The sequence below is a fragment of the Mus caroli genome, chromosome 6 (assembly GCF_900094665.2).
Source record: "Mus caroli chromosome 6, CAROLI_EIJ_v1.1, whole genome shotgun sequence".
Classification (NCBI taxonomy): domain Eukaryota; kingdom Metazoa; phylum Chordata; class Mammalia; order Rodentia; family Muridae; genus Mus; species Mus caroli.
This window is the reverse complement of record NC_034575.1, coordinates 34,352,933-34,365,823: the sequence shown is the minus strand read 5'-3', so window position 1 is coordinate 34,365,823 and position 12,891 is coordinate 34,352,933. Positions and strand designations below refer to the sequence as shown.

The following is a 12,891-nucleotide window of genomic DNA, read 5'->3' as shown; positions in this document are numbered from 1 at the left end:
CTGCTAGAGATCTACCTTCTAACGGTACACTGTACTTAAGGATCATTCAGGATAAAAGTCAAATGCTACAACAAACAAAAGCTAAGACTCTCATTACCATTCAGATTATATAAAAACCTGGTAAAGAGTGTTGCAGACAGAAGGCATTCTATCAATATCTTTTTGATTTAAGAAAAGAAGAAATGGAAATAAGATTTATCACTAAATATCCTAAGGAGACAGCAAGACAGCATTTTACTGCAAATGGGTATAATAAAAATGTATATGGCAATTTAACATACCAGAAAATGTTTATGTGATAAATGGATATATGTACAGGGTCTTATTAAAAACCTGAGCAAAGCCGGGCATGGTGGCGCATGCCTTTTATCCCAGCACTCAGGAGTCAGAGGCAGCCTGGTCTACAAAGCGAGTTCCAGGACAGCCAGGGCTACACAGAGAAACCCTGTCTCGAAAAAACAAAAAACAAAACAAAACAAACAAACAAATAAACAACCCCCAAACCCAACAACAAAAAAACCTGAGCAAGATCTAGCAAAAAAAAAAAAAAAATTCTCTCATGAATTCTTACTACCTGTGAACTATGATGTAAAACAGTCCATACCAAAGTATCAGAAAATACTTTGACTTTCAACCATACACATTCAAAAAAATTAAGAAAAAAAACAGGATTTATTGATAAGGAATTCACCTTAGGCATTATAACTCAAGAAGGCTATTTAATAGAGTGATAGTAGTAACACACACAGCAGAAATGCCTGTCAGAGAAACTCGCCAGATTCCCATCATAAGTATGTATTTGTATAACTTCTTTTGAAAATTTTCAAGTGTACAGAAATGGTAAAAAGGAAACAGCAGTATAAAGATTGCTATATTCTTTACTTAACATCTGTTATATTTCTTTTTATTTGTTCAGTTTGTAACAAGGTCTCATAGAGCCCAGGCTAGTCTTGAACTTTCTCTGTAGCTAAACCTGGCCTTGAGCTGATCCTCCTGCCTCCATCTTCCAAGTGCTGGATTCTAGACATGTGTCATCGTATCCAAAGGATGTTCTCTTTATCAATTTTTTTCTGACCAATTTAAAGTAAGTAGAAGGCTTACTATTTCAATCCTAAGCATCAGTGTTTACCTTATAAATTAAGGATTTTCATATTAATAATTAATACTAATTCACAACCATCACTGGATAAATCCTGTTTAGATTTCATTCATTAAAACAAATAAGTAACAAACAAATAGTAATAAAACCCAGAACAAAATTGTTCTGTAGATTTCTATCCAGACCTTAGGTAAGTTTCTTTTGTTGCTTTAGGTTCTTTTGTCTTTTAAACAGTGACAGCCGCCTACCCGCCTACCCTTGATTTCCCCCCTGAGGTTGAGTTTGATGTCATCTATCCTGCATAATGCCCCATGGTCTATGTTTGTTTCCTGTGGTTACACACACACTGATATACTTTAGCTCAAATAACAGATGATGCACCATCACATCCACATGATGTGGAGTTTAGTCCTGTTGGTGATTGGTGATGCTAAGGATCCCACATAACACACACACGCGCGCGCGCGCGCACACACACACACACACACACACACACACACACACACACACACACACGGTGGTTAAGTAGATCTTACACAGTGGGAAAGAATTCTGAGAAACTGTTGTAGCCTAGCTACTTTGCAACAGTAAAAACCTATACTCAGAAAACTCTATTCTAATTGGGCCTAGAGTTTGCCTGGGATCTCAGCTACTCCAACAGCAGAGGCAGGAAGATGGCAAGTTCAAGGCTAGCCTAGGTAATTTAGCAAGACCCTGTCTCAAAATGAAAACTAACAAAAGGACAGGAGATACAACTCAGTAGTAAAGCACTTGCCAACCATGAGCAAAGTTCAATCTCCAATACTACAAATAATTATGACGCAAAACCCTATATTCAAAAAGTAACTGAATTAAAAACCCTACATTCAAAGAATATTTGAATTAATAATTTCCTCTGTACGATTATCAACTTAGTATACAATTAGGTCCATTTTTCATTCATTTAGAGGTCTCATTTTCATCTATACTCTTTATTCTTTTAAAGAAGTAGTGACTTCTATTCTCTGTATGTATGTAGGCTATATGAAGGTGAGCCCATGGGTGCCACAATATGGAGGGGAGAGTACATGTTTTGGAGTTGGTTTTCTCCTAGCTTTACAAGGGTTCTCAGTTTTGAACTTAGGGTGTCAGGTTGCACAGCAAGCACTTTGCTATACGCCATCCTGCCGGTCCTTCATTCTATTCTGACCCGTCCATGCCTTCCAGATACTGTTATTCTTCCAAACCCCCAAACCCATTTATAGACATAGCTGTTTTCCCTTATCCATGAAAAATATGTTTCAAGTCTCCTAGGAGAAGCCTGAAACTGTCGATAGAAGCAAATTTTATATTACTTATTTATTGTAATACATGTACATCTCTGACAAAATCTAAGCATTTAGGCAAAAATAACAGAGGGAAACTAGTAACTAAAATAACACAATTGGCCAGGCGTGGTGGCGCACGCCTTTAATCCCAGCACTTGGGAGGCAGAGGCAGGCGGATTTCTGAGTTCGAGGCCAGCCTGGTCTACAAAGTGAGTGCCAGGACAGCCAGGGCTACACAGAGAAACCCTGTCTCGAAAAACCAAAAAAAAAAAAAAAACACAATTGTAACAATCCACTGTTACCAATTTGACAGTCTCCTATTGGGTCTCTAAGTAAAATAAGGGTGAATTAAACATGATCAGTGTGATACTTTGACAGTTGATCTGATAACTGAGCCAGCTACTCAGTGACTCATGGGTCGCATATCCTTTATGGATGTGCCGTGCAAAGGGAGACTCCCATTCCAGCTCTCATTCTAGGTAAGACAGAACAGGATGGTCCAAAGGGCTATAACTCTACTCAATGGAATAGAATTTAAAACGTGAATTATTGAGTAGTGGTGCACACCTGTAATCCTGATACTCAGAAAGAAGTCAAAGGCAGGAAGATGGCTCCAAGTTCAGGGTCTGCCTGGCCGACACAGTGAATTCCAGAGCAGCTAGGGCCAGACCCTTTCTCAACCTCTCTCCTCAAAAAAGAAAACAAAATCAAAACTCTAAACCCAATGAATTCTTTATTTCTGTAATTTTTCATTTAATATTTAAGGCCACAGATGACCACATGTAGCTAAAGCCATAGGAAGCAAAATTTCAGAAGGCAGTCAGGAGGAGGTTGCTCTTAGACTATAGTCCTCCTTCCCTTCCTCTGCCAAGAGATAACATATCATTCTATACCTTCAATAAAAGCGAACAAACAAACAAAAAACTTAGTATAGGAGACTAGAGAGAGGGCTTAGCAGTTAAGAGCACTTACTGGTCTTGCATAAGACCCAGGCTGGGGTCCCAGCACCTACATCAGGTGGCTCACAACTGTCTGTAACTCCTACTGTAGGGGATCTGATGCCTTCCTTCTCCTGGCCTCCTCAGGCATCTGCAGACACGCAGTGCACACACAGACAAGCATGCATACACATATGCAAATAAAAATAAAAATTTTGCATAAAAATAAATTCACAAAGAATATTTTTAAGAACTCTGTGGTGGTTTGGATATGAATCGCTCCCATAGGTTCGTAGATTTGAATGCTTAGTCACCAGGGAGTGGAACTCTTTGATAGGATTAGAAGGATTAGTAGGTGTGACTTTGATGGAGGAACTGTGTCATTGGGGGGTGGGTTTTAAGGTTTCAAAAGCCCATGTCAGGCTCAATCTTGTTCTCTTCTTCTTCTTCTTCTTCTTCTTCTTCTTCTTCTTCTTCTTCTTCTTCTTCTTCTTCTTCTTNTCTTCTTCTTCTTCTTCTTCTTCTTCTTCTTCTTCTTCTTCTTCTTCTTCTTCTTCTTCTTCTTCTCCTCCTCCTCTTCCTCCTCCTTCTCCTCCTCCTCCTTCTTCTTCTTTTTCTCCGACTTGAATATACTAATGTGGGGTCAGATCATCTGACTAGTAGGATTATCTAATGTCCAGCAGAATGCAGGATTCAGGATGGAAATACTGGCTAGACATAAACTCATCTGCAGGGGAGACAGGTGAGACCCAGCAGAGCCTGACCTGTTTCAGTCATCTGCTGGAACCACGTAGGGGTTACTCTGGCACTATCTACTTATTTGCCTGCAGTTTCTTGTGGCGGTGTGACTGCCCAAGAGGTGCAGTGGGGTTGAGACATGCTTGCAAGAGCTATTGACAAAAAAAAATGTCTGTAAGAATTTAAAGTGCACGGTTGTACTGTCTTGATGTTCACACAGCATACTACAACACAAAAGGAAGGTGTTCTGTCTGCTTATATCACATTCTGGCTTGGCTCCTTAAGAATGGCAAAAACACTGTTTGGGGCAAAAGCTTCCAGCATGTCTACCCACATATGGCCGCACTAGGCTGTGGGAGGAAGTACCCAGGAACAGACAGGCTGTGTTCAATGAAAAAGGACTTGCGCCTACTTTTCCATGAGGTGAGAAGTTGAAAAGATAAAGGGAGGGTCTGCTCGTTAGATTACTGAGACACAGCTTGGTAACTCCCCACAGCAGAGCAGAGAGAACTGGACTTGCGTTCAATCTCTTTGGGACTGATTGAGAGGAAGAGAGCACACTCAGTTCTACAGAGGACATGGTCCATTGTTCTAAGAAAGACCCAGGGTAGTTTTAAAACAAGTCTGAGCCGGGCACAGTGGCACCTGCCTTTAATCCCAGCAGATCTTTAAGAGTTTGAGGCCAGCCTGGTCTATATCGTGAGTTCCAGGCCAGCCAAAAAGTCTCACATAGTGAGGCCCTCTGAAAAAACAGAACAAATGAAAAAAGCTCTACAGTATCCAGAAGAGAAACAAGAGAGAAAGTACAAACTTTGGTGTCTAAAGTTCAGGATGCCAGTCTGCCAACATTTTCACTACATAATCTCATAATGGGTAAGCTTAAATCCCTGTTTATTGGGTTGTTTGTCATGGCTTATTTGTATTGCTTTGTTGCTATTGTTGTTAGATAGCATCTCACTTTATAATCCGGGCTGGGGGACCTCCAATTGAGCATCCTCCTACCTCACTTTCCTGAATTCTAGGATTACATGCCACTCTACCTGGCTTTGTCTTGTTTTATAATCTATAAAATGAGAGTAATAATAACAATCTAGTTAAGATAGCTTATCTAGCAATGACAAGCTCCATCAAACACAACAAAGAAGGATTTAAACTTATCTATTATATTACAGCACAGTGAGGATCAGATATTATAGTCTTGCCTTTTGCAAACTGTAAAAATTACCTTCAAAATTCAAAGTAAACTAAAGGTGGCTTATCTCTTTGCTCCGTCACATCTGGGGCTTCAGCAGAAAGACTCAATGCCTAGGGCTATCTTCATGATTGAGGACTGGAGAACTCCGGGAGACATATTTAATGACGAGGCTGATCGTTAAACTGGAACCAAGCTAAGTATCCATACACAATTGCACTACCTTCACGCACCCTCAGCTTCCTTAGTATGGCTGCTTTAGGGCAGTCAGACTTCGGGCCTCTATGACTGTCACATGCCTTCTGTCGTAGTAGCAAGTTGAAAACTGTTTCATTCTTTGTGGTCTAGATCCCAAGGGCACACAGTATCACGTCTGTTGTGTTTTATTATATACAGGTAAGTCACTGAGTCTGGTTCAAGAGGGGATATGCATCCTACCTTCTGATGGAAGTTGGATCAAAGAATTTCCAGCCTGTTTTTGTTTTCTTTCCGATTTTTGTGACAAGGGTTTCTCTGTGTAGCCCTGACTGTACTGGCTGTGGACAGTCAGGGGGGAATCTCTGAGATTAAAGGTTCGTGTACTAGCCCCCCCTCCCCAGCTTGCTTTTATTTTCTTTTTTAATGATGGGACTTTAAAATGGCCCCCCAAATACCGGATAACTAAAATTTGAAGGCAACTATCCTACTTTGCTTTCTATTGCTGTGATAAACACCATGAACAAAAGCAACTTAGGGAGAAAAGGCTGATTTCAGTTTTTAGGTTATAGTCCATCGTGTATGAAGCTCAGGCAAGAACTCAAGCCGGAACCTGGAGGGAAAGATGGGATAATCACGAAGGAGTGCTGCTCAGGGCTCTGCTTCCCGTGCCTTGCTCAGCCTGGCTATTATTTATGAATTATGTATTATTGCAGAGGAAGAACAGCTTTTATTAGAGGAAGTAGACAAATATATATAGCAGGTATAGAGAAAAATGTCTTACACAAAACTGATCCCAGGCTCGAGAAGCTGAAAATCCATGTCTTCTTCAGGTCTCGGGGTTTTCAAGTTTCCGAAAGGTCTTCCTTTCCTAATTTAGGGCTGGTCAGTTTGCAGAAAGACTGGGGTGGCTGATTGGCCCACAACTATTGTGTAAACCTGTCCGGATCTGGCCTTGAACTTGTTAAACCAGTCCATCCGCAGTGGGGCATGCTGGCAGGAGAAAAGCCCACAAGGCCTTTGTTTTAAGCTGTGATGCTTTTGTCTCAGGTCAGAAGGGCGAGGAGGAAGAAGCCAGCCATCTTGAAAGTTCAACATCTTTATTACTCAGTCGTGGCCCTTCTCCCTATATGTCTGCCTACCAAGGACTCTGTCTAACTCCTAGTCCTTCATGCTCTCTTTTCAAAGGTCACCCTAACTGCTGTTAGGGGCTTGGGGGGACAGACTTCTCACTTGCTTTGAGCTGACAAAAGGGATGAGAATTGAGGGGCAATAGTCAAAGTGCCTCAGAGGAGGCCTGATCTAAGGGCTCAGGATAAAACTTAACCACTGGCAATGATCTAAAACCTAAAACAGCCTTTGGCAATACTGTATATTCTTTTTGTTTGTTTGTTTTTGTTTTGTTTTGTTTGAGACAGGGTTTCTCTGTATAGCCCTGGCTGTCCTGGAACTCAATCTGTAGGCCAGACCAACCTCTGATTTAGAGAGATCACTTGGCTCTGCCTCCTGAATGCTGGGGTTTAAAGGCATGTGCCACCAGTGCTCAGCTGGTAGTATATATTCTTGAAGTGTGACATGAGAGATGTATCATCAGCAGTAGACGTCTCTGCCCATGTACCAGAGGTAATGTCCAATGGAAGTAGGCTACATAGGCCAAATCTGAGTGACATGCAGGTTCTATTTGTTAAAGTCACTAGACATCAGCATCTAAGTGACAACTTTGATGAGTTGGTGGTCCTGGACCAGAAATCCTGGACAAGGTCTCAAAAATGTTAACAATCGGGGTCTTTATTTACTTTTATCTGCCAGTTAAAGAGTAAAAGGCAGGAAAGATCTTAAGCTTGTCTGGTAGCAGTGGAGAAATCTCAAACACAGCTAGCAGGAGCAGACAGGATCAGCAGTTGAAGAAAGGCCTTTACTGAGGGTGAGGAAACACACACACACACACACACACACACACAGCAGGAACACCATTAGTTAACAAAACTAACCAGCACACAAGGAAAAAAAAATGGAATGAATGGAAACTAACAGACTCCATCTTAAACGGATGAAGCCAGCCATCCTGTGAAGAAATAATCACATAAGACATGATCACTGTATAGATTGATGCTGATAGGGATGCTGTTTAAAATGGAACAATGGAAAATGTCTTAGAGGCAGGGCATGGGGGTGCATGCCTTTGATCCCAGCACTCAGGAAGCCGAGGTAGTCAGATCTCTGGGAGTCAAGTTCCAGGACAGCCAAGCGCTGTTACACAGAGAAACCCTGCCTCAGACAAAACAAAAGAGAAATGTCTTAGAAATTTTAATGTTGTTAAAAAAATGTTATAATGATACATTCTTAGGGAATAATTTCCTAAAGTAAACCTGGACAGTTAGGGACTAAACAACAACAACAAACAACAATACCCCAAAACCCCAACAGTTGTGTTTCAGACAAAATCAAGGAGGAAGTGTTCCTTGACTGGTTGTTGGCCCTATTTTAGTATGCTTAGACATTATGTATTTATGGTTTTTAAAAACTGCCTTAAACTAGCATAGCTTGATAATATAGTCCCTATCTATGATCATCTCCTTCACTCGGATCTGTCAGATCATCTTCTGACTTAAATGTAGTTCTCAGGGGAATGTCCCTGCTTGGAAGAGAATGTACAATGTCATTGGCAAACACAGAATAGCTATTTGATTGGTGGCATTTTTTTTTCAATACACAAGAACGTAATGCTTTGATTCACCAAGCAGCCACACGTGTACTGCTTACCTTGAAGCAAAGCATCGGTTCCCGGGCCTATGCTGATCAGATCAAATAGGCAGACATCCTGTTGTCAGAAGCTTTCTACCTCTCAACTCATGCTAAATGCAATAAAGAGGTTGGTGGAGACCATCCCCCTTCCCATTAATAGAAGTGCACACACATACACACAGACAAGTCAACTCAAGCGCCCACGACTCCATGTTGAGTTAAACTGGCAATTCCTGCATAGTGTTGGTAGCTTCTGTTTTTCACTCCTGTTTTCTCTTTTTCTTAACACACTTCCTCTCTCCATTATTTCCTTCTTTGGGTTAAACGTACTTTAACCATGTAATTTACATAAAGAAATTGGGTTTAATTTCTGCAACTTGGGCTTCTCTAAGATATTTAATTCTCTTCTCCCAATTCTTTTTTTCATATACAGTTTGAAGAGAATGCCTTGGATCAGGGTCTACAAAATATTTTGAATTATTTTCTTTGGAATAAAAATTAGCTATGATGCATAAGATGTCTAGAATGATCATGTGTTCTCCTCAGACCCTAGTGCATGGAAGGAGCCAATTGATAGTAAATGACTGAAACTAGGCAACAAATACACTGAAGACCAGGTTTAGATTTTCATTTATACTTCAACAGATCAAGTCCTTTAGGAACAGGATACAAACACCATACTGAGAATTTAGCTGCTCCAAGACATAGTTCTATGAAATTTGGCTTGGCTGATGTTTCATCCTTGGGGTGTAAGGTCTTATTTTTATGACACCCAGAGCTTCTTTGTAACGGCAGTAACAAGTACTACAGACTTTCCGGCCTTCTTCCCTCTAGGATTTTAACTTCTTTAAAACACCACCCCCTGCTCTTCTAGTAAATCCCACATGACAGAACAGGCTGAGAAAAAATAGGAAGCGGGAGCCATGGAAACTGTGCGGGTAGAAACGTGTGAGCGCGAGGGTGGTTGGAGGAGAAGGAACACTCCCCTGGCGACAGCGGCGCGAGGGTGCTCCTCGGATGACGTCACGCACCCAGGTGACGTCACGGCCATGACATGCGGGTGACGCCGTTGCCGCGGCGACTCCTCGTCGTCTCCGCCCCCTCCCCCCCAAATCCCCTCAGGCTCGGCTGCGCCCGGGGCCGCCGGCGGGTTCCAGAGGTGGCCTCCGCCCCGGCCGCTCCGCCCACGCCCCCCGCGCCTCCGCGCCCGCCTCCGCCCGCCCTGCGCCTCCCTTCCCCCTCCCCGCCCCGCGGCGGCCGCTCGGCCCGGCTCGCGCTTCGAAGATGGCGGCGCTGAGTGGCGGCGGTGGCAGCAGCAGCGGTGGCGGCGGCGGCGGTGGCGGCGGCGGTGGCGGTGGCGACGGCGGCGGCGGCGCCGAGCAGGGCCAGGCTCTGTTCAATGGCGACATGGAGCCGGAGGCCGGCGCTGGCGCCGCGGCCTCTTCGGCTGCGGACCCGGCCATTCCTGAAGAGGTGAGTGGCGGCGCCATCCCCCCCCCCCCCCCCAGTGCTCGCGCGTCGGGGGCTCGGCGGGCCAGTGTTTATGCGAGGGACCGAGGCAGCAGAGGGAGCCCCGGCAGTGCTTGGCAGCCGGCGGGGAGGTGGTTATCGGCCGAGTGTCCCCCTCCGTCTTGTAGCTCCTCGCTACGTAAACACACACGATGGCCCAGGGGGGTTCCCCGGCCCCCACCCAGATGGGGTTGGGGCAGTGGGGGCAGAGCTGGAGCCTTTTCAGAGGGGGCGAAACTCAGGGTTGGTGGAGAAGGTCACGCCTGGCTGAGGCTTCCAGCCCTGCATCCCTGAGATGTTTTCCTTTTTGCTAGCCGGCAGGGACGGCGTCGAGGATGGAGCTTAGTGGCCAGGGCAGTACCCCTCGGTCCCCTAGCCCTAGGAACCGCCGTGTGTGATTACTCCCTGGTCCTGGGGATGACGGAGCGCATCTTTCCACTCTCCTCACTATCTTCCCTTTGCAGGCCCTTGTCCCCTTCCCACTTTGCTACTTGTTTGGGGGCTTTTTCTTTTGACCGGTTTTTGCCCAGGGGATGATTTTTGGTGTAGTCTTTACTTTTTCAGCCCCAAATTTTACTGTTCCGAAGCTTTTCCCATCCTGGTCTCTGATCCCCGAATAATACTGTTTGTCAGTGCTCTCTTGCTGACCCGTAACCTCTATCCTCATCCACCACCCCGCTCATTTCCCAACTGTACCTACTTGCTTCTAACCTTAGTTTCCACGGAAGAGCATTTTTGCTCTTCTCTTGCCCTAGTCCCCTTGAGTGCCTCTACTTCATTCCACTGCACCGTCACCTTGTAATCCGTTGTTATCTTCACAAATCCTTTTGGACACTTTGCAAGCTACTCACTCCCTGAACCCCAAAGCTGTCAAGATTCCATCAGGTTTCACTTGGCCCTTTGCGCCCTTGCACTACTGGCAGTTTGGGTTAGTCTTTCAGTGCACATTCACACCTCAGTTGATATCCTTCGTGGGTTTGTTTGTTTGTTTGCTTGCTTGCTTGCTTGTTTTTAATGGGTTTAATTGATCTGGCTCGCTCCCATTTTCGTCTCATCTTTTTCCTCTTTCGTGTTTACCTGTCTTTAGTACTTGGCTTTTGGTAGTCTGTCCTTGCATCATTCAACTTATTACATTTTCAGATTACCTAATTTATTCTCTTTTCTCTGTATGTAAAACTTACTACATTTATCATTTGGGTACTGTATCGCATGAACAATACCATATCTTACAAACAATTGGCTAGAATACTATATTTTACAAACAGTTGTCGAGAGTGACTTGTTTCTGTTGATTTTACTTGAAGATAAATTTTGTTTAAAGATAAGCTTGCTACTTAAGTTTCCCAATTCTCGAACTACCTCCTTATCTCTGCAGTGTTCTTTTTCCTGCTTCATTATATTTACTTGGGACGTTCATCCTCCACTCTCCATCTATCGTTAGCAGTCTGTTCGCAATAATGTTTGCTTTCCATCTTTTGATACCATCTCTACCCAGAATGTGTTCAGCACCATCATTTGAGCCACCCTACATTTCTCACATTTTTTTCTTATTTCTTAATTTGAAATAATTCCAGCGTTCCATTTGAATTCATGCTCAGGTCAGTTTCCATTTGCATTCCTTTATTTCCCTCGGCTGCTTCTTCTAGTCTAAGGATAACACTCTTCCCTCATCCATTTCCTAGCTCCCTTATCCCTAGTTACCATTCATTCCGTCTTGTTTCCTGGCTTTTGGTACTTCACTTGCTGACGCTTCCTCTTGTCTTCCCCACACCTCCACATTCCATCTTATTTATAAACAACTTTGTTCCGTTGACATGGAAATTTATTTTTAGGATACATTGTTTTTAATGGAGAAATGCTAGGGGTCACATCTGCCGTCTATTTTCTCCAGGAATCGGATATGCCTTTGTCTTACTAGGCACAGGTGTCTCTAGGTTTTACTCTGCGGCGCATGCTTGGTTGTCTTGAACTGTATAGATGAGTGAGGACCAGGATCGAAGTATGGGCAGGTTAATGGATGGAGTTAGACAAGGATAATTCTGGGATATGACACTGACTTGAGAACTTTGCTTCAGGGTTATTAGAACAGTTGGCATTTCTGTTTGGAAGATTTTGTTATTTACTTGGGAGAGCTAGAGCACTGGGGTGGGTCCCTTACCTTGGCCCCTCCCTCCCGCCTTCTTTCTGAAGTGGTATTAGGGTTGTTACTTTCTGTTTGACACTTTCTAGGCAATCCCCATGGACCACACTGCCTGAGGACCTCTAGGCTAGATGAAGTTAAATTAAATCACCAATAACTGAAGGCATGTTTGTATCTCCTGAAACTGTATTCTTCATTTATTTAGTTAAAAGCAGATGTTTCCCATTGCCCCCTTCCCAGGGTTTAATGTTTGATGCTATAAAAAGAGAAAATATGACAAATATACATAACAAAAGAAATTCTTCCGAGAAGTAGTATGGTGGAGCCCAGGCTTGTCAGAAACTCTGTGTGGCTGAGGCTGTAGTTAAAACTTCTGATCCTTCTGCCACTTCTTAAGGCTGGAATTACTAGCATGTGCCCTATACCCAACAAGTTTAAAGGTAACATCAACTCAGAGGAAATTGAAGTATCCTGTGGTCTTTTAATTAATTGTCTTTTTATATGAGCTTAAAGGAATATCTTTAATTACTAAAGTAGATGGAAAGATGAAAAACTGTGAATGTGTGTAATGACATTTTATTATACATTTTTATCTTACCTGGGTTTAAAAAAGTTTGTCAAAGAGAAATTTCAGCTGTATCAAAAAGTAATTACAAAGGAAAACATATCCATTATTGAAAAATTAGGGGGAAAAAGTACAAAAAGTGACCATAATATATAATTGCTATAAATATTTGCATGTGTTACAACTAGTGCTTGTGTAATACATTTTATATAGAGACTTGTAACTTTTGAAACAATAGTACAGCAAAACTTATGTGTCCCTACATAACGTATCATTTAACTGATAACTTTTTTGGACATTAGGTTATTATTATTTTTAGTTGCTGTTATCAAGCATCTTCGACATAGAATGTAGACATTTGTATGTAAAATTATGTTCGAGAATGAACAGATTTCATGGCCTATTTTTGTATTACTATATAGGTTTCCAAAATAAAATATTCTGATAAATAACAAGAGTTTAC

General features: G+C 42.8%; 1 protein-coding gene across 7 annotated transcripts in view; it reads left to right on the top strand.

The window, feature by feature from the left end:
- The first annotated feature begins 9,335 nt into the window (after positions 1-9,335).
- The window catches only part of Braf (B-Raf proto-oncogene, serine/threonine kinase), a 123,475-nt gene continuing 119,919 nt past the window's right edge, over positions 9,336-12,891 (top strand). For 6 of the 7 annotated variants that reach the window (XM_021164363.2, XM_021164362.2, XM_029478324.1 and 3 more), the window contains exon 1: positions 9,577-9,687. In XM_021164363.2, the coding sequence (XP_021020022.1) occupies positions 9,622-9,687 (66 nt within the window). In that variant the 5' untranslated portion in view covers positions 9,577-9,621. Of the gene's footprint in view, positions 9,688-12,891 lie in introns of all 7 variants that reach the window. The other variant, XM_029478321.1, reaches the window with a different exon arrangement.